Source organism: Camelus dromedarius, chromosome 14, assembly GCF_036321535.1.
Source record: "Camelus dromedarius isolate mCamDro1 chromosome 14, mCamDro1.pat, whole genome shotgun sequence".
NCBI lineage: Eukaryota > Metazoa > Chordata > Mammalia > Artiodactyla > Camelidae > Camelus > Camelus dromedarius.
The window spans coordinates 13429637-13452700 of NC_087449.1; the positions used below are offsets into that span (position 1 = coordinate 13429637).

At 33.5% G+C, this 23064-nt stretch overlaps 1 protein-coding gene and 1 pseudogene across 1 annotated transcript in view; one reads left to right on the plus strand and one right to left on the minus strand.

Annotated features, from left to right (window-relative positions):
- The window catches only part of PIGK (phosphatidylinositol glycan anchor biosynthesis class K), an 86102-nt gene that overhangs the window by 14155 nt on the left and 48883 nt on the right, over positions 1–23064 (plus strand). The window contains exons 4-9 of the mRNA XM_010989051.3: positions 10156–10291; positions 12002–12113; positions 13211–13307; positions 15575–15692; positions 15911–16021; positions 20703–20875. Coding sequence (XP_010987353.1) covers positions 10156–10291; positions 12002–12113; positions 13211–13307; positions 15575–15692; positions 15911–16021; positions 20703–20875 — 747 coding nt within the window. The remainder of the gene's footprint in view (positions 1–10155; positions 10292–12001; positions 12114–13210; positions 13308–15574; positions 15693–15910; positions 16022–20702; positions 20876–23064) is intronic.
- LOC105096673 (protein tyrosine phosphatase type IVA 1-like) lies at positions 2341–2857 on the minus strand (annotated as a pseudogene).

The window sequence follows — 23064 nt, forward strand, 5'->3', positions numbered from 1 at the left end:
GTTCCTGAGAGGTAAAATGACGTTTAATGTCAACAGCTGTGTGGTGGCAGAACTAAGGCCGCCTTAGGGAACAACTGTACTGGGGCACCAATAAAAGGAGCCTGATGCATTTGATGTCATATGACTTTGGGTAGGTTCCAGGCTGGACTGAGAAATAGGAAGGAAAAAAGACAGCTGGTAGGGGCAGAATGCACACTAATTGAATTTATTTCTTCTCTTTCTTTCTTCCTCCTTTCTTCTTTTCTTCTTTCTCCTTCCCTTTTCCAGCCAAATATATATTGAGAGCGTATGGTGTTCAGAATACACTTGCCAATTTTTGTAATTTAAACTGAAGTGGGGACACAGGGAAGAGAAAAGGGCAGAGGAGTAAACCATAACTTCTGTGAAAAATATAAATGCTTGGCTGGTGGCATTGGGAATGACCTCAGAATAAGTCAGACTCAACATGACATTTCACCATGGAAAATAATGAAATTTTGATGATGATAATGAGATGATAATGAGAATTTCTAAGACATTTCCGAGGACTTCTAATGGAGATTTGATAGAAACAATGTTGTAATTCTCTGCCATGTTATATCTGACTCAGAGGTGTTAAAAGGATAAGTGAAATTACCATTTGTGAACATAATTTGATTTCTTTGGTGAAAAGATATCTCACAGGGTTTTATATTAATGGTTTCCAAGAATCTGACCTGATCATGAGTGGGAGATTACTCAGTTCATTAAAATGTACCCTGACATTAAATCCTTACACCCACCCATTAACTTATTCTTAATTATATCCATTGCAAAGGCTTCAAATCATGAAATTCAGATATATTATGTTAGAAAGCAAAACCCATATTAATCAAAACTTAATTTACTTGAATTGTCAATTTTTCTCCACCGTACTATAGGCAAAGTGGAATCAAATAAGATCATATTAGGGAGCTTGAGTTACAAATATATTTCAGGGTTTATTCTGGGCAAGTAAAAGCTACTTTAGTATCCTGTACTTCTTCTATCTCTATTATATTTAATAAAAATAGATATTCAAACGTTAGCTTTAAATACTGGTAAAGATTGTTCTTAATAGATTGTACTTATTCAAGAAAGCAGTTTAGATTTTTTTTTTCATTATTTCTAATTAAGTGAACTAGCTCTCGCACTAGGTTTTTATAAGCTGGAGAACACTGACAAATTATTTGTCCCACAGAACTGTAACCACATATTATAAGACAATATAAATATATGTTAAACTAACATTAATACACATCACTATTGATCAGTTACATAATAAACTGTCAAGTATCCAAATACTGAGTTACACAAGTCAAAAGACATAAAAAATTAGACGTCTGTTCAGTTCACTAGCAGAAACCCCACTTTTTTTTTGCAAGGGAAGTTGGGAAGAGAAGAAAAAAAAAAACACACTTCAGACAAAAATAATAGCTGGTAAACAACTTCCAGGAGGTATGGAAAAATAACAGGAATTTCAAAAATTTTATGATTAAGAATTTTTTAGCTACAATAGCGAAATATCTCTACCTTTAGAAAATATTTACTAAATTAAAGGACATGTTTTACATATTCTGCAAAAGATAAAGGCAGTATCTTACTAGAAATATTTAATAGCCCTCTCCCTTTCTTTTTAGGCTGTTTTGGTTAAGTTGTACACAAAAGTGCAAACATTAATTTAATTGTAAAGCTTTTTTTGCTTGGAGATTAATTAAACTTCTGCACAAAGTAGATTTTCAAGATGCAGGTTTTTCATAACAGCACAAAATGAGATTTATAGAAAGATATTAAATAACACCATACAGCTTGGTAAAAAATTGAACAGAAGTCAATGGTTATGCAAACCTGTTGTGTACTGGTATGAATGAGGGCAAACGTAAACATAAAGTGAACAAACGAATCACTGTTTGACATGACTGAAGGAGTAAAACTCATAAGGTCTAAAGTGTTCGTAAATCCTAGGATTTTAGTTCTGTGTGATACTAAAAAATATGCAGGTGTTAACTGGATATTTTGATACCTTGTCTTTCTAAATTTCTTATGTACTGAGAAGATTCTGGCATGGGAATAGATTTAAACTTGACTTATAACTCAGGATGGCGTGATTTTAGGAATTGAAACAAATGATAAATAAATTTTAAATGCTGAACAGCAAGACTTTTGCTAAGTGTCAAAATAGGCTGACCGTAACCTAAACATAGAGGTTCTGCCAAACATATAACCTGGTAAAACTGCTATTCTGTACTCCTATAAAAGCTTCAGTAGACTTACTCACTGAGCCAACTTCTTGGCTAAAATGTGCAACAAATTAGGTCCTGTCTGAAGTTCTACTTCTAAGACAGTAGCATTAGGTACCTCAGTTTCATTGACCACTGGAGTCTTTGCAGCACAGACACATTTGAGAGTAATATTCCTCTAAATACAAAAGTTGCTTGATGTTAAAAGCTCCATGCTGCTTTTGCTTTCTGATCTGTACTGCATTTTTGTGTTTCATTCCACCTTCTATTAATGCTACGGCGGCAAGCTTTGGAGCTCTTCCAAGGCTTGCAATACACCCTAGTACAGTGACAGGGTTCTTCATAAAACTTGATTTTTCCAAGACTTTACTAGTCATCAACAATCTGGTTTGATGGCAGTGCACCTTCATCAAAAGGCCAGTCAAGAACATGGATGCCTTCTTTTTCCTTGAGAGCAATGTCATATATTGCTTCACATACTCTTACTATTATGGTAATCCATACTTCTTAAGTTTCTGAATAACTTTGTTTAAGGTCCCTTTGGTTGGATTTTATATGATAAGAAATACCATGTTCTTGTGTGTGACTTCCATGGGAGTTAGACAGTTCATGCGAGACATGTTAGTTTAGTAAACAAAAAAACAAACAAAAAACAAAACTCATTAAGATTGTAAAAGGACTAAGTAAATTGAACACAGATATGATGTAAAGAAACCTCAACAAACTCCACTTGAAATTCTCTATGCCTTGAGTATGAAGTTGGGAATAATGGAGAATGAAATGAACTCCTAACAAGAAGCAGCAAGTCTTCAGTCGTTTAATATTGATTAACACAGAGGAAGTGCGCTGAGGCTCACTCCATTGTCTAGGTCAGAACTAGACAATGCTCTGTGGGTTTTAATTCAGCACTTCTGTGTCCATTTAACTGCTCTTAACATGGCTTCTTGGTGGAGTAGTAATGAATTTCTATAGCTCTTTTGTCCCTATAAAGGTCATACTGTGCTTGGCTGTAATCTTCACTGTCCTTCAGAAACCCCGTGAATCTGTGATGATAGAAAGGAGTATGTTTACTCTTTGAAAACTGTGGCCTGATCTTACAGTGAGTACCAAGGAGGTAGCAACACAGGCAGCTGTGGCTGTGGCTGCAGGGCATGGGGTCCATGGTGGTCGGTTGCAGGGTGGAGGTGTTGACAGGGGCAATGGGTAGGTATTAGGTTTTGGAAAAAAGTTGAAATCAGAACATTCCATTCCCCAAGCAGTCTTAGTCAGATTTTATTGTAATTTGAAAAAGACTTTGGGACGATTTTTCAGTATCTTTTTAAAAGGTGAAAACAGTTTAAAATCTATAGCTTTAAAATTAAATAATTGTTTATTTAAAACTTAAAAATATTTGTAATGAAGTTTAAAGCATAAATTTCATTGAGCCATCGGAAATGGAAATACTATGATGAGATTCTTAGGAAAAGTGATATCCCCTTAATATTTGTCGATGTGAGTATAGAAATTATTGAAGATTTTCTTTTGGCTCTGAAAGAGTGAAAGGCAACGTACTCCATTCTGCCAAAGAATGTAGTAGTGGGTGGAAAGTGTGTGGGCTTTGAAATCAAATCTCATTTCTGCTTACCAGCCATACAACTTTGGGCAAGTGATCTGACCTCGCTGGATTTCTTTTAGAATGGAGACAGTAATAGTCCTCCCAGGATTGTTGTGATTTAATGAGAATGAAGTATGTAAAAGGGCTGCAGCACAGTGCCTGTCACACTGTAAACTCAACAAATATTTGTTTCCATCATCCTGTAATCTTACCTTGTTTTCATTTTTCCATAACTTCTAATCTTATTAAAATATGAAATCCAAATTTGTTAATTTGGGTAAAATTTTATAGTAAATGCCTACACAATTTAATATGGAATGGTTAAATCAAATTCATTTCAGTTAACACCATTATATTGCTTTAAAGATTGTTGAATTATATTTAATTGAGATTTACTGTCTTCCAGTTAATTACCCTTTCATTTTGTCTGTAATAGTCTCCATTTTGTATTTTCCCTTATTAATTGTTGTCCTGTTGACCTTTATGATCAAATTGAAAAGCAGAGATGGTGGTAAAATTCTCTTCACCACCAGTGTTGTGTCTGTATTTTATCCTTTGCCAAATAGATTTTTTAAAAAAAAACTGATAAAAGTGATACCTCAGAAGCATAGTCATCCAAGTGTTCTTAATGAAAAGAATATCTGAACTTACTTCTTAAGAATATCTTACTAAATGCCTAGAGGAAATAAGATAACCTTTTCACTTTCTTGCCATTTGAGAATAGAGATATATCAGAGAAGGTTTATTAATGATGTTTTTCAGGCGAAATGTACAATTCAGGCATGGTGGTCAAGTCCTAGAAAACTGTTCATAGCACTCTAATAAGGTTACATGCAGACTGTAAAAATCTCCTAATGATGTTAAGCAAGATTCCAAGACACTTGTCATAAAAGTAGATGCAGTGGGGAGACTGATTAAATCAGTAGGGATCATATGGGAAAAATAACAAAAGTAAAATTTCTGTTAAACATGAGAATATGCGAAGGATTGCATGTATTGATTTCCATTATGATGGACCATATTGAATACATCAAGATTAAAACAAATTTTATTCTATATATTTTGACAAAAATAGGTTATACTCAATCGTAGCATTCATTAATGCAACATTCTTTATTTTGACTCTGTGAGTCACCCCAAATGTTTGAGAAATTTAATAACTTATAATTTTGCTAATATAATGCACAGATTTGAATTCCAAGCCTTGAGGCTGGCATGCTTGAGTAAGTCAGTAAACTACTTAGTGGGAAGTTGAGCCATGGAAAACAGTAAGAAAGAGATGAGAATCTTGTCTGCACAATACTAATTTGAACTCTGACAAGAAAGGGGGAGAGGTGGGTGAGGCATCTCTACTGCTTACCTCTTCCTCTGTTAGTGGAAGAGTGGTTAATACTGGGGCGTGTTTTGAAGCAGAGATGAAGCAGTCAAGACATACGTGTGGCTACAGGTGCAGGTACAGATGGTTAAGAGTGAAAATGGCAGACTTGGTGTCTGAAAAGACCTTGGTGAGAGAAGGGCGAGCAGTAGGATGTAATCTCAGTGCCTTTCTGTAGGAAAAGAGTCAGAGGCTTTGGGGAATTGATTGCAGAATGTCTAGAACTTCAGCCTCTGTATCTCTTTGATGTTCTGTTCTCTGATTTTTGCATTTAAGTGGGCACTTAATTTTTTCAGTTATACCTTAGTACATTTAAAGGAGTGCTCTAGTGCTATTCTTCAATTTGACAGTTTGCTACAGCCTCTGGATGGTTCCATTTAGAATTTCAAGGGCCTGTTTTATGTTATTTGCCAAAATATTGAACAGCAATAATGAGTGCATGCATTCAACTTAATTACTTGAGTTGATTAATTAATCAATATAAAACAGATCATTAAATTCTTTCAAACGCTAGTTCACATTAATGATAATGCAGAATTATTACAAGGAAATGTTCATGTCAAACAAACTGGATTTGAATCCAAAGTCCACTACTTATTAGCTGTGTGACCTGGGACATGTACTTAACTTTGTGCCTCAGTTTCATAACCTGTAAAACAGAGATGGTAATAATATATATCTTGGAAACAATATATGAGATAATGCCTGTAATGTGCTTGTTTTATTAATGTAGTGCTGGAGATATTCCATTTGCTCAATAAATGTTAGTTATTACTTGTGTTATACTAAACCACATGTGACGTTAAATATAAGTGCCTGTCGCTACCTAGCTCGACCCTTATGTAAATGTCTGCTGCTGTTGACTTCCTGTCTCTGCAGTGCAATTTTATTTTTGAGTCTTATTTCTAATAATGTAAGTACAGAATATCTGGCATAATATTGTTTAGTAATGCCAATTGTTTGACATTTGGCAAATTGAAAGTAGTTCAGAAAAACTTGATGGTCCAGCACCTGTGGCTAGCAGATTTGTTATAATTAGTTTCATAGTGTATTGGTGGTGAGATTTATTAACTTGGTGATTCTTCAAGACATGGAAGAAAAGGAAGAAGAAAAACCTAAAAGGAAATTACCCCCTGGCATCAAGCTAGCAATTATATTGCAAAGTTTGTTGAATTTGCTTGGTCCAGTAGTGATGATATTACTGCAGAAGCAATAACCCACAGAGCATTCTGAATAATTTATGTTGGGGGGAAAAAAAGCAACACCTGTAAGCAGAAATCCAGATATTTAAGAGAGCATCAAAGATCTCTGTGATCCTCAAGTCTCCTGCTGCTTTAACGTCAGCTACTATTCTAGATTGGGATGGTGATGTTGAAGAGAAGCTGGGTGTAGCTCTGGTAGTTACAGATGCTCTAGGGTAGCATGGCTATAGAATGCATAGCAGTTTTAAGGGAATGGCTTAAAAGCACTTTGACCAATACAGTAATTTATTTAAATTTCATTCAGTGAAAAATTTTTATTATGGTAATACCAACCTTTTATAAATGAAAGGTTATGCTTTTTGAAACTTCGTACTCTAATGGTCAAGGGCTGCGAAAGATTATTTATCTATTTAAAATGTTTTCTTTTTTTAAGTTTTTTAACCCATTGGTTACTGGTTCCTGACTGGGCCAAGGGAAATTTTCAGAAAAGAGGGTAAAAAAAGGCTGAGCAGCCCTGATGCAGGGCTTACCTGTTCCTTCACTATTATGGAAGCATAATGATGGGAGAGTATTTATTTTAAACCGTTTTCCCTTCACATGTGTTTCTCAAATTGGGTTTCATGCCTTCTGTTTTGAGAAGTTTTAAAATTTCATTTTTGTGTTGATCTTTAAAATCTGTTTAAGCATGATCAGGGGGTTCTATTAGATAGACACGAAATAGTGGTAAGGGAAGAAGATATTAGTTTCTTTATTATTATTATTTTAATCTATGAAGGAAAAACATGTTTCAGTAATATTATATATTTAAAGTAGCAGATACATATGACTTACAAATTAGTAGATGTATATGGTTGTGCCTTCACTTTTTTTTTTTTAACTAACAGGAATTCATGATTTAAAAAATGTGGCAACTACTTACATAAATAACTACTCTATTTGTTTCAAACCCAGTTTGAACTTTGTAAAATTCAAGTGCTCACTTTTTCTTTTGGTTTTGTGTTGAGGGAAGGCCATATTACCATGTACTTTGCTGTGTGATGTAGGTTTTGCAGGGCCTTGAATAGAGTAAAGTGTGAGAGTTGAGTCATCACACATGGTAGTATAGGATTCCCAAAGTGCAAGAATATCATATTCCTTTGTCAGTTAAATATATTTGAGGAATTTTTGTCTTAATTTTTAAAAGATGGCAAAGCAACTTGATAGCGTTATTCATAAGAACGTAGTAGTATGTCTTCAATGTAGGGGTTTTTTTTGGTCTTGATTCTAGCAGTGATTGATTTGATATTCACTCAGTGAAGACTTAAATAACTGTTGTGAAGCTAACCTGATATTCAAGTGAAAAAGACAGTTTCAGGAGGCAGCAAGTTAAATCTCATGATAAATGGTGTTCAAAGAATATTTGTTGGCAAAGGCTTAGTTAAATATAAAATCTCATTATCCTGAACAGTAAACAGAGCCTGGAAGTTATGAATTGCATTTTGTGCGACATACTTTTGCAAACAGACATTTTTCTACATCATCAAATTGTATTGTAGTGTGGTTGTCAAAATATAGGAAAAAAATGGAGTGTAGAACCAGGCCTGAAGTTATCTCTTTCTCCTGTTAAGTACAACAGTCATTTAGTTTTAGCAAAATAACATCATCATTCAAATCGAATTAATGTTCTTAGAGTATTATTAGTTTGATAGTTCTGTTAGAATCTAATTTATAATTTTGTATTTTTTGTAGTTTTTTTTTAAGTATTATTATACAAATAACTTAACACTTGGACAAAGTGAGAATTTCCTTTTTCTCCAGAAAACAGTTCCAAATATTTCTTAACTTTCAGAAACAGTGCATTAGAATATATTGTTGGATTTCTAAACCTTTGAAATTCAGTCTGTTTTCTGTCCTGTTTTTTATTTATTATCTACAAATGTAATGATTTTTCAGTGATAATATTGATCATGTTAACCAAAGGTTATAGAACTTATATTGAAGCTCAAAATTATCTGTAGGAAAAATGTTGATTGAATTTATAATTTTAAGCGGAAATGACTATTTCTTTATGAAATTGACATTATATAGATATTAAAAAATTATTTAATTTCATGGAATGAAATTAACTTTAAATAAAAAACATGACCTAAAAGAATATTATTATTTTTATACTAAGATTTAGAGCTCAGTTCAGTCTTGTTTAATAGTGGCTTATAAAGAAAAATATGATTGATAATAATTTAATGTAAATCATTTTAAGTTATTAAAAAGAGAAGATATTTTCCAGTCTAAGAGGAATAACTTTCATCATTTCTGTGAGTATGAATCAGTAACAGCTGAAGATCTGATCTTTGAATGTGGCAGGGCTGGAACCCTGTCAAAATAGAAACCTCACCAATTTTCAAGAAAAATCACAGTGTTTCAATTTTGAACTTTAATGTATTTGGAACATATGCAGCAGAACATTTTCTTCTTACTGTCTCTTGCCAAGTAAATTACGTATGCCGCATTAGTTTTTCCCGTATGTTTGGGAAAGTGTGTGGTAGAATAAAGAATTGCCTGACTCTTGTTCACCAGTTTTAATGGTAAGATCAGGATGAAGAGTATTTAAAAGAGACTTTGTAATTTTCTCTGAAAGGAAATATATACAAAAATGAAAATATTTCATTCACTCAGTGAATGTTTATTGAATACCTACTATATGCCAGGCTCTGTTACTAAGCCTGAGTGATACCGTGAACAGGACAGATAAAGCCCCTGCCTCAGAAAAGTGCTTATGTTCTACTGGAGGTGGTGGTGGGAGATGAGGATTTCAGATTTGTAAATGACCTATAGGAGGTAAAACATGTAGTGAGAATAGAGTACCTTAGGTGAGATTGGAATGATGTGAAGATTTGGGAGGAAAGAAGTCTAAATATTTGGTCAGTAGCCCCTAATTGGGAAAGCCTTGGCATATTCCTGGAACAGAAAGGAGGCCAGTGTGGAAGGAATATAGTGAACATGGGTGGTAGGGGCTGAAGTTAGAGAGATAGACAGAAACCACATTGAGCCTTTTAGACCTTGTAAGGAGTTTCTATTTTCCTCTATAATGGAATGTCCTTGGCGAGTTTTAAGTGAGAAAGTTTAATGACTTGACTCATTTAAGGAAGATCACTCTGATGGCTGTAAGGAGAATGAACAAGAGGGTGAGAGTTGGAAGCAGGAAGCATCTAGTCCACCATCATCTAGAGATGATGGTGTTAGGGAGATGGAGTGGAGCCAGTGAGGAATGATTGCACTGGAGATGTGTTCCTGTGGTGCAGAGATTGTACTTGTTGATTGATTGCATGTTTTCATACTTAAGCATTTGAGATTCTGAAAATTAAATTCTCTGAAATATCATAGTTTAACTCTAAGTCTTGAGAGTGTCAAATATTACTAAAATTTAAAAAAATCTTTGGGGGAAACAGTGTAGCTCTTTCTCTGTCAGCTTAGCTTCCCTTTGCTGTATGGCATAAAGTATGCTCTTTTGGGGAAAAAATTTAAGTTAGTAATTTAAAGTTCTGTCGATAAGTTCATGCCAGATTGTTCTAATTTCTCTACTCTAAAACTTATACTGCATAAGGATATGAAAAAAATAATTAAAGCTTTTAAAATATGTACTCAGTAATTACTTTGTTATTTTTAATAAAAGAATGCACATAGTTATTACATAATATAAATAAAATGTATCTTTTAAATTTTTTGATTTTATTTAGTGTATTTACTGAAAAAATTCTTTTTTCCTAGTCACATTGTTCTGATGCTTGCAGATGATATGGCATGCAACCCTAGAAATCCTAAACCAGCTACAGTGTTCAGTCACAAGAATATGGAACTAAATGTGTATGGAGATGATGTGGAAGTAGATTATAGAAGTTATGAGGTAAATTCTTTTATTTAGCCACATTTTAGAAATGTAGTTGTTACTTTTAAGCTCTAAAATAGTGGTAGAATAAGTCTTATACTTTTTCTTTAAACTTTATACATGAATGTCACTTAAACCTAGATACAATTCTGTTCCTAGAGTTCATATTAAGGAAACTATTTGAGTAAAACTGTCACAACATGAACATTTCATAAATGTATCTAGGATAGAACAACTGTGTCTTGGCTTCTGTATTAGAACATTTTATTGAAGTTTAATGTATCAACTTTCTTTTCTAGAAAATGTATTGTTCATTTTTCATATATGGTCTAAAATTTCAAGTTTTGTATTTTTAGTAAATACATTAATTGAGGAAATATAAAAATGACTAACACTACTTAGAGGTAATCACTTTTAATATGCTTCCAGTGTTTATGTGCATATGGTTAAAGATAAAAATGTAAGTTTGAAAAAATGGCATATTTTCTCCCTTTGAGACTTTATTTTAAATTTAAGATTGTATGTTTAAAATTTAAAGTTTTCCTTGATGAAGTCTTCCTCTAGAATCCTTCCCTTTTTACCAAGCCTCTCAAAAGAGACACAGTTTCTTATGTTTCTAGACCTGTTTTGAAGCGATTTTAAAAATATGTCTTCTCCCAGGCTGTAAGCTCCTTGAGAACATGGTCTGTATCTTGCGTTTCTTATACCTAGCAAGTACCTATAGCCCTAAGAAGGCGCTCAGAAATGTTTTTTCAACAATTAAGTGTATGTGAATGTTGGACTTTTTACTTGTTTATTTAGTCGTTGTAAAATATAGATCAAAAGTTTCCCTTCCTTGTTAGCTGACAAATTCTCTTAAAACATTTAGCATTTTGCTATCTTCTAGAAAAAAGTGTAAAGCAAACAGCTTAAACTTGTGCGCACGCCCACACACACACACACAGACAGACACACACACACACATAGACACACACACACACATTTACATACTCATGATCTAGGGAAAAGTCAAACAAGAAAGCTGGATAGATTTTCTGCTTTTTAAATATAGATCTGTATGATATAACGTCAAATTTGTATTATACACCCAAGGCTTTAAATATCTTTCAAGGAATCCAAGATGTCTGGAAATTCCTGATTGGGAAAACTGGTTTACAGTGTTATGAATTTTTTCATGTTAAAGTTACCCCTAATGAAATTTAAGTAACAAAATGCATTAAAAAAAAATCAAAGATACATAATGTGGGGATTATTTATAGATCTATCCTAATGGTTTTATTTTTATGATTTATTATGGACCTGTCTTTCATTGTTAATCTAGAATTGACTAAGTAGTTGCACATATTAATTGCAGTAGTTATAATGCTGAATTTATAACTGTCTATTTTTTGTATTTTCCCAAGGAATTGCCTGCAAAGACAGATTAACAATTTTTAAGTTTTTGGCAATACTTTCTATAGCATTTAAACTTTAAATTTATAATTAATTTATTTTTCCTCAAGTTTTTAAATGTTAGTTTTTAGTATTTTTTAAAAAATGGAAACAATTACTTTGAGGTATATATTTAAATAAATATATTTTAATTGAATTATATTTCTCTGAGTTTTATATTCAGATTATGCTGAGTAATACATAGAGAAAGAAGAAGGAATGTTTTTGAAAGTAAAAAAAAAAAAAATTATCAGGCTTCCCGAAGTTCTATTTTTATCTAATTTCTCATTTTTTCAGGTAACTGTGGAGAATTTTTTACGGCTGTTAACTGGGAGGATCCCATCTAGTACTCCTCGGTCAAAACGTCTTCTTTCTGATGATAGGAGCAATATTCTTATTTATATGACAGGTATTTACAGAATTTCGGTATTTATGATAATATGAAGATAAAAATGGTGATAGTTGATATTTATTGAGGCTTACTGTATATCAGACAATATTCTTAATCATTGTCTGTAATAATTCATTTCATCCTCACAGCAGTCTGAAGAAGGTGCTGATGATCAGGGCTGTCATATATGGTTGTATGGGTTGCACACTGCACATAAGTGGCTAGGGGTGAGAGTGGGAGCTGAGGTCTGGTATATGCTTACAATTACTCAGCTGTGTGCCCTGCCACAGAGTCGTGACTAATGTGAGAGAGATTTTATTTTTCCCCCACAAAGGTATAGGCACTAACCATTTTTGAACTCACAGGACTGCATATATTCAGAACGAGCACTGAAATAGAAAGATTTTTCTACTTTGATACCCAGTAGGAGGTACTTTTAAAAAGTCTGCATAAGGGAGCTATATAGGCATGTAACGATGGTCTTGCTGACAAATTTCTCACTTTACAGCCGAGGAAACTGAGTCATAGAAAAATTCAGTTAGTTGCGTAAGATAACACGGTCATTAAGTAGTAAAGCTAGCATTTAAATCCAGACAGACTGGCTCTATCATGCATTTTAAATGTCATCATCATCTGGTCAACTCTCATGGGTTGATGGTAGTAAAGATATCCATTTTTAGGTGAGAACTGCACTTCCTAGTGGTCTAGCATTTTACGTAAACACTGTGAATAGTGCTACTTACCATGGTACTAGCTAGTGTCTTCAGCTCCTTTCTCACCAAAAATGTTTGTGTGGTATTTGAGAAATTTTTATCTATGGAAACTCATTTCTGACAGAATAATGGAGCTGGTGAAAAGCATAAACGTACTTTTCTAAAACTGAATGATAGAAAAACTCTTAAATATATTATATCTATTTTTTTTAACACAGTCTATCTATTCTCTTTTTAATTGGTAAAGCAGAAAATAAAATTAAATTTGTTGTTACAGTACTTTAAGGTATGAAATAACAAGCGATATTAAAATATTGTCATGAATGAAGTGAATGTTTAGATGGATGTATGTAATTTGCATTAAAAATGTGTCTATTTGATCTTTTTGATTCTTCCTGTAAGGACATGGTGGAAATGGTTTCTTGAAATTTCAGGATTCTGAAGAAATAACCAACATAGAACTTGCAGATGCTTTTGAACAAATGTGGCAGAAAAGACGGTAATTGACAAATGACTACTTTTCTTATGAAAATTAAATTAGTACCTAATTTTTCCATGGTTAGTAGATTTATAAATCTTATTTTATGAGATTTAAACTTATTTTAATAAGTTATTTCTTCTGCCTGTAGATTTGTTTGTTATTTCTACTGAAATGAATTGTTTTTTAAACTTTTGTTTAGCAATTGCATATTACAGCAATAGTTTTATTGTATTTTATGAAAGTATGAACTGAATTCTTTTTAAAAGAAAAATTTGGGTTTCTTAAAGAACATGAAAGAAAGTTCACTTTTTGAGATAATACTTTGTTACTTCTCATCGTTTTTGGAGGAAATAAGAGGTTTACCAACCAAACTCCCCATTATTTAGGGGGATTATGAACATGTGTTTATTTTTCGTCTTGTACTTCTTACCTTTTGCACATTCTTGGGTCCTCCATGTAACAGCAGTACATGATTTCTTCTTTGAAAAAAAATACTGAATTTAGTACAAAATTTGTAACAACTCACATTAAGGATGATATATTGTTAGTAATCTGTGTTAAGCACCGTTGAAAGTTGAAAGTTGAAGGTGACTGTTGAAAGTTGTCATATGAACTTAAGTGAATTTAAAGTAGCAGTTGAACTGCCTTTAACTTGATACCTTGAATAAATACTTATGGCTTACCTTCTAAACATGTGGCACAGAGGGGAGTATGATGCTTATTGTGCCTTCAGATTATTTAAAATCTAATGGAAAACAAACATATATATACAACTGTGCTACAAATTAAATATTCTAAATGCTGAATTATAAGCATAAGCAGAATGTATAGAAGTGTCGAGGAAGCATTTGCTTGGTACTGGTTTTATTTTATTCATAGCTTACATTTATTGAATGTATCCTAGGAGCTGGATATTGTATTATACATGTATTATTTTGTTTAATTTTAATAACAATTGCATGATGCAAATACTATTTTTATTCCCATTTTTACAAATGTGTAAACTAAGGCACAGATAGGTTAAGTAATTGGCCCAACTGCACAGCTCGTGAGCGCTGGCACTAGAGTTCACATCAAAGTGGTCCTGTCCCAGAGCTTACGCTTGTAATTGTGCTGCTTCTCATAGCTTCAGAGTTTCTGATCCCCGGGGGTACCCACAGATTTTTGGCTCATAACAGATGTCATATTAATTGTGCCTTCTATCACCTGCTTAGGTATTACTGCTTATGATCCCGTGTTTTCTTTTCTCGGTGCAGTGTTAGCTGTTTACCGAGATCCAATATCTGAGAGATAGCTTCTGAGAAAACGTTATCTGCTCCCCATTTTCACCTTCACTAGCTAGGCAGCTCATTCTAAAATGCAGAGCTAGTTATGCTATTCTTTCACTTAAAAAAAGCCTCTGATGGCTTCTTCAGACTTATAGGATAAGATCCAGACTTTTTACAATGTAGTTTACAGATCTGCCTTCCCCTTTTGAAACTAATTTCTCTCCATTTCCCCAAATTAACTCTGTATCCAAGCTACACTGTACTATTCCTTTTCCCCTAAGAGTTATACTTTTTTTTTTTTTTTTTACATTTAGGTGCCTTAATACAGGCTTTTCCCCCTGCTGGAATGTGCTATTCCCTTTCTTAGATAAAGTAACACTCACCCCTCATTGCCCTTGTCAGATCTCACCTTCCCCTGACCTGCCTTTCTTTACAGTTCCCTCTGTTCCTTTCTCAGTGCTCTCGGAGCACTCTGACTTTGTCAGACTCTAAGCTCTGTGAGGGCAGGGACTATTGTATCCCCAGCTCAGTGTCAGGCACATTGTAGGACCTCAATAAATATTTGTAACACTCATCACATTCCAATTTAGTTATATGTTTGTGTCTGTCTTCTATTTAGATTTTAAGATATTTGAGTATGGTGACTAAGTCACATATGTATATTCTCCTAAACCTGGCTCAATTTCTAGGATGGCATGGGTGCTAGATTAGTGTTTATTGAATTGAATATTCATTTGGATTCTGAATCGTGGCATAGATAAGAAAGGGGGAAAGAGTTGGGGCAGCCACTTTGTGGCACAGTCACTGCGTTCTACTGAGGTGGTTTCCCTGGACAGGATTATACCTTTAATTTTTCTAGGATCAAATATGTGTTGTGAATTCTACAGAAAAATCTCAAGTTTTTAGCTAGTGAAATGATACATGATTTAAACATGTTGTAGAAGTATTATAAAAATATTAATCAGTGTGTGATTAACGGCATGGTTTATGTCAAGGATGTTATCACTTTTCTTTCAGCTACAATGAGCTACTGTTTATTATTGATACTTGTCAAGGAGCGTCTATGTATGAGAGATTTTATTCTCCTAACATAATGGCTCTAGCTAGTAGCCAAGTGGGAGAAGATTCGCTCTCGGTAGGTGCATTTTTTTTTTCCCGTTTGTAAATGGCATTATCTCTGGAATGTGCAGCTATTTCTGAAATCACTTGCATGCCTTATGAATACATCTGTTATTTCTTATTCTTAGACTTCTTCATACTTTAGAAGGAAATTTTGATTACAGTTTAAACATTTTGTTATAATGATGCTCTCTGTTAGACGTATATCTTTTTGTTCCCTTTGCTTTTTCATAGCATCAACCTGATCCTGCAATTGGAGTCCATCTTATGGATAGATACACATTTTATGTCTTGGAATTTTTGGAGGAAATTAATCCAGCTAGCCAAACGAATATGAATGACCTTGTAAGTATTTGCTTAATTTGATTATAGCACAAAAGCTATGCTGAATGGTGGCTTTTTAAAGTATTTGCTCATATTTAGTTCCCTACCAGAAATGTACTTTTTTAAGATTCACATATTGAGTTTCTATCTATTCTTTGGGAGTCGAATCAGATCCTACCTCCTCCAGGAGGCCTTCCCATATTCTTCCCTGTTGGAATTTATGTAAGATAAACAGAATTGGCAAACGTTTAGCCAGTCAGACTCATCAAGAAAAAAAAGCCCAAATCAATAAAATCAGAAATGAAAGAGGAGAAATTACAATCAGTACCACAGAAATACGAGGTCATAAGAGAATATTATGAACAATTATATGCAAACAAATTAGACAGCCTAGAAGAATTGGATAAATTCCTAGAGATGTATAGTCTTCCAAGACTGAATCATGAAGAAATAGAAAATCTGAATAGACAGATTACTAGTGAAGAAATTGAATCAGTAATGAAAAAAAAAGTCAACAAACAAAAGTCCAGGTCTAGGTTGCTTCACAGGTGATTCTGCCAAACATTTAAAGAAGTTAATACCTAGCCTTCTCAAATTATTCACCCCCCGAAAAAAATGAAGAAGAAATAATAATTCCAAATTCATTTTATGAGGCTAACATTACCCTGACACCAAAACAAAAGAATTAATATTACAAAAAAAGAAAATTACAGGCCAATAACTCTGATGAATATAGATGTAAAAATCCTCAGCAAAATACTTGCAAACTGAGTTCAGCAATACATGAAAAGGATCGTACAGCATGACCAAGTGGGATTCATTCCCGGGATGTGAGGATGGCTTAACATCTGGAAATCAATCATTGTGACACATCATGTTGACAAAATGAAGGCTAAAAATCATAGGATCATTCCAATAGATGTGGAAAAAAGCATTTGACAGAATTCAACATCCATTTATGATAAAAATTCTCAATAATGTGGGAGTTGAGAGAACATACCTCAGTATAATAAAAGTCCCATTCTTTGAGGTCTGCTGATTCAGTCCTTTTCCCAGTCTCTATTTTTTTTTGCTTTTGTTTTTGTTTTTGTTACTGTTGGTTTCTGTGCACATGAAGTAAAGGCCATTGCTAATGGGAATCTTGGAAGCCAAAAATCTCTAAAGATAGGTGGGTACGGGTCAGACATTTAAAAATTGTTAGAGCACTTGCCACCTAACCTAAAGACTCCCATGTTAGGATACGTTGGTCATGGAATAGGTTAGGTTGACATCTGGGACCCCTGCCAACCTCAAGAAAATTTTGAGCAACAAGCTACACAGTTTCCTGCCCCAAGTCCCTCTTAGGTATTAGTTTGGCTCTGAGAGGACCAAGGGCCTAACTAAAAGAAATATGATTGTTTATGTCCAAATAGTTGAGCACACTGCCTTCCAACACACCTGCTTATTTTATTTTTAAGAACTGTGATCCTGGAAGCTGTAATTATTTAGCAAAATGGCAAAGTTTTACTAAAATCAACTTGGAATTACATTGGCTGTTAAGGAGGAACGTTCCAAATAGATAAGGTCATTTAAAAAGTTCACTTAAAAACGAGGTCTCCCCAGTCACACAGACCAAATGGAATACCTATTTTGAGGAGTATGCAGAAGTTGCCAGAAGCTTTCAAAGTTCCAAAATAACTTTGTTAAAAGATTTGTTGCAAAAGGCTAATGAAAAATTAAACACACAAAAGGTATCTAAAACCATGCCTAGGCCTCCCCCATTTACCTTCTTAGGACTCATTATCAAAATATTGGCCCAGAGATCAATGTTTAAATTGTAATCAGCCAGGACATTGGAAAAGACATTATTCTCAAGGCCCTATGCAAAATTTTCAATATCAACTTACATGATCATATGGGCCCCTCGTAGAGTTGATTGAAAAGGAGGGATTTTTTTGGGTACATTGCTAAATTCCCTTAAACATTTAGAGGAACTAAAATTATTTAAAGCCTAGTAAGAATTTTTTTAGATCTAATACTCTTAAGCTAGATATACCCAGAGAAAGAAACATTCCAACAATCCTCAAATCTCCTCTGTTTATCTCAAAATACTTGTAGATATTGGGCCTTTGGAAACAGAATTGTTCTGCCCTTAATTTGTGTCTTTGTGATATAGATTTCCTATCCACATCTTTTCTGGGACTTAAGAGCCGTTCTTTGAAATGCAGTTGTTTCTCATAAAAAAAAAAAAAAAAAAAGGGAAGCAATATTTGGTAATTTGGCTGATAAAAATATCTTAAGTGTCTTCTCCACAAATCTTGGTAACTATAAGGTCTGTCTGTATCACTACATGTATGTTGTAGGTATGTGAGATATATATATATATCATACACACACACATATGTATATATTTTTACCTCTGGATGGTATTGCAAAATTATTTTGTAAAAGAGCTCTATTTAGGTGATTTGAAGACAAACTTGTAAAGATTGGGCATTCCAAAGTTCTCAGAAATATAGCAGAAACTGACTAAAATGTTCTTCAAGATCATGTGATCTAAGATAATCTTTAGTAAATAAAAGCTAGTTTAAGGTTTTTGGCTTAATTAAAACAGACACGTCCTTGGAGTTATCAGTAGTAAATATAATACTTTTATTTTACCTAGACTTGCAAATTTGTCAGCAAGAAAAATAACTGGGTATAATGAAATTTTCGTAAGTAATTCAACAATGGTTAAGAGCACGTAAATTGAATAAATGTAAGTAGGCTAAAAAGTATTTAGTCAAACTTTTCAAATTAGTTTCCCAAATCTTTTTAGTAACCTGAAACCTTAAAGTTTTGCTAAGATTAAATTAAATGCTAGAAATTTATTGAATATCTAGATCTTCCAAAATTAGAAAAAATACTGAACTATTAGTTACTGCACATAGGTTTACCTACTTTTGGTTTCCTATTATAGAGAAACTAAAGATAAATTTGGATTTATTAGTAAGCTTGTTTGGTGCCATGCTGAGAAATTTTCTATCAGAAAGCATGTTTCTAGAAGTTATAAAAAGGTATTTATAATTTTGCCGAGCTGTAGAATGCTAATGTAAGAGATAGTCCACAATTGTTTACTTCCTAAATTTTCATTAGAAATTAAGGTTTTTAAAGGTTTAAAATTCTAATAATGTAATTAATGCTATTAGAAATAATCTGGGAAACATCTCCATATGCAAGGAGAAGCAGGATGTGCTTTTGGCTAAGAGAAGGTGTGAGGAATAAAGATGCATTTGTGTTAAGGGAAGTGAAGATAATTCTGTCTAAACTTAGAACTTCGGTTATGCAGGACAAATTAAAGGTATACAGAAGGTTGAAGAGAGAGAATTTTACCTTCTGTAATCACTGGTTAAATTGAATTGTTATTATAAAGCTGGCTAAAATTGATTTGTTGTTGTAATGGTTTTAAAAATTAATCTTGATTATCAATAGTGTACTTCTGTAAAACTAGAATGTTCCATGTGCACTTGAAAAGAATGTGTAAAGCTGGAACTTAAGTTTTTTCATCTGTTAAACAGACAATTAAGTATTGTTTTATATTGTTCTGCGATCCTGTTTCTTCAAGTGTCCAAACCTTTCATATCTTTGACAAATTTCCCTAAAATAAGATTGTAAAACTGAAGTCTTTTGACCTCAACCATCTTTGAAGTTTTTCAGAGGGTGCCTAGAACATTTCAAAGGATGTGTTTCCTCTCCTTATAAAATGGAAGATGTTAAACTAATTAGGCTTATTTCTTATGTTAAATTACATGGGAAATGTTGTCAAATAAGAAGTAACATTAAGCCTTCTTTATGCAGGGTCTGTATGAAACTCTTGGAAGTCTGATATATCCTGGTATATATGACAGACATGGCAACCACGAGCATATTTGGTTCATGCCAGATGAACCTGTTTGGGACTGGGCCAAATATCAAGGACCATTTGGCATGGACCAAATGTCCTGCAAGGGTCCTTGGTAATTTGCTGATGTGGAATATCAGCGATAAGATTAACATAAAAGCTATTGTGAGATCTGTGTGGTGATGAACTTGTGGTTTTCAGAGTATTCTTTGGAGCACGAGTGTCTTGAGGTGCTTTAGGTTTATTTTCATCATGGGTAAACTAGGAACGTTATATAGAATGGTTTACACAGGTTCACAGCAGGAGAGCAAGGGGGATACTATGCTTTAGCTTCCTGCAATCCAGAGCATCTCTGCTTTCATCTTTGTTATATATTGGGCTACTATGTAATATTTTATTTGAATTTAAAGTTTGAATGAAGCGTCATGATTACAAAATGTTAAAAAAAATGCTCTGGTAGAGCATCCCACTGAGATGGATACAGATGCAGAAAAAAAAAGCAATTCTGTTGTCAGAGTGTTGATGAGTTCTCATAAATTTAAAGGGTCAGGATATACTTGGTAGCACAATGTTAAAAAAGAGTGAGTGTTTTTTCCCTCCCTGGTCAGCATCTAGTTTTATCACCTATTTCTGATGTCTATATGGCTTTCTTAGAATGTCAAATATTATAATAGCAGTGAAACTTTAATCTTTAGAACCAGTAGCTTCTTTAGGTTGGGAGAGTTTTAAAAATATACTGCCGTCTACCATATTGTGTTAATGGGTTTAATAAAAATTGTATCTATATGTAGGCATGTGTGCGTTTATTATTGTTATATATATATATATATATATGTTTTTCAGTTTCAGGTATGCCCCAAAAGTCTGTGTGTGTCTACTCCTGGACATCGCACGGATCTTTTTCAGAGGGATCCTAAAAACGTCCTGATAACTGATTTCTTTGGAAGTGTACGGAAAGTGGAAATTACAACAGAGACTATTAGTTTGCAGCCAGATTCAAGAATCATGGAAAGCAGGTATTCATCTTAAATTATTATTCAGATAGAGCATTCTGGTCTCATGGTTTGTAAATTTTTATGTAACATAATATCAAGAGATGAAAATTGGTATTTATAAATAAAGTCACATTTCTACCCATTCTTCGTTTTATGTGAGCCCTGTGCTTTTCGAATTTATGGGCAAAAGCTATAAATTTCAACGGGAAGCTAAGATCATGATTAGGATTATGTTGTAGATCCAAAATACAATGTTTGTAGTAGTGTGAATTCAGACTTGCCAAAAAGGACTAAAACTTTCCCACAATTGTCTCAGAAACGTAAGTAGAGGTATATATAATGATTCAGAAGACCTTCTGATGGGGCAGGTATGTGACCACTGCAAACATTAATACTCCTTATTGAATGTGTATGTTGCCACCTATTGTAGTAGAAGGTATTAAGGGGTGTGACTTGAATAGGGAAGTTGGCAGCTGGGCATTTAGAGTGTAATAAGGCCCTAGGAACCTGGCAGATGCCAGGCAGATAAACATAAAGGGGAAGTGAGTGCCAAGAGAACATAGGTGCCAAATGTATACTTCAAACTGTGACACAGTGCCTCCATTTCCAGAATTTCTCTGGGCTCCGGCAGTCTGATTAGTTCTCTGCCATGTATTTTGGTTCCTGGAGTCTGGGTGATTTGTAGCTTGATTCTGTCCCATCTCTGCCTTTTCCCTCGTGTTGTCTTCTTTTGAACAGTGTATCTGGGACTACTGTAAATTTGGACTGGCCCCCCATCAACACGTGCTGCTGTTTAGGATTTCTTTGGGGACTCCTAGTTATTAATTAGGGAAAGAAATGAGAGGGGGAGGTATAAGCCAGGCTCTCCCTCTTAGGGACTGAATTGTCTGTGAGTGAGCAGTAAGTGTACGTGTGGGTGAGAGAGAGACTGAGAGAAACTGGTTGATTTTACGGACGTGAATTTAGAAATACTTATAATGATCTGCTTATTTTTTTCTCTGTAAACATTTTTAAAGGCAAAATACTTTGTTAGGAATACGTAGTATCTCAGTTAATAGCCACTTTCTTGAAACATGTAGATGATATAGTTTAGTAGCCATTAAACTTTGTTATTTGTGATTGTTTAATACTCTCTACTGGAAACTCATACTCCAGGGTACTTTTCTGGATTGGCAAAAGGCAACATGTAAATTACTCTCAATTTTGAAAATTTTAAAGATTTATAATTGAGCTTGTGAATGCTTTAGAAATAAATTCAAAAAATAACATCAAATGCATTTCTTATGAAGATTTAAAATTTGTATTATTATCAATATTTCCTATTCTTGGTATTCAAAGCTTTGGATTTTTTTTCTTTTTCAATTTTCTATAGCTGTTGGCTTAAAAAGTATTTTCTTGAGACAGCAGATGATACTTGAAAGCAGTATCAATTTTATTTATTATTTAAATACTGAGTTTCACATTACTTTTATAAAATAGCTAAACTAAACTATATCTTAATACTTAGCAACTAAAGTTAAAATTGAGCTAATGTCTTACCAAATTCATTTTGTAATTGCCCTTGAACTTAAGCCTGTAAGATATAAGATATGATGCACCTTCTCTTAATCATCTGAATATTGCATTCATTTCCTTTATAGGCGAGGACCATCTTTATACTACTTCTGTACTTATTTTCTATTCTTTCCACTTAACATATTATTAAGTATGTAATAATTATATAATAAAAATGCTTTCAGTGAAATTCTACCAAGTTTTATTAATATATTCTGGAAAGATGGAATTTTGTCTCATAAAGTATTTCCATGTATTAGTTTGAAAGCAAAAAACTGTTGGTGCTGACAGTTATTTTCATTTACCTTTAATCAAGGAGAAAATTATTTTAAGCGTTTAAGCCAGATACCAGGCACTGTTGAATTAGAGCGCCCTCTAGTGTTTAAAAATAAGCTTTATTTAGAACATTGCTTAACAGGTGGTTTCTTAATTACTGCTGTGGGTTTTCCAATTAATTTAGGAGGATTAAGTTACCAACATGTTCCAGGAATTTTTACATGGATGATACAAATATTATCTCGTATGTAGGTTCTATTTATATGCAAATATGAATGGCAGTTGGATGTTTGTTTAGAGAAAAATACATTCATGAGAGATCAGGTATCATGAAAAGCAACTTTATTAAGGACATTATGGTATGTATACATATTTTTTCT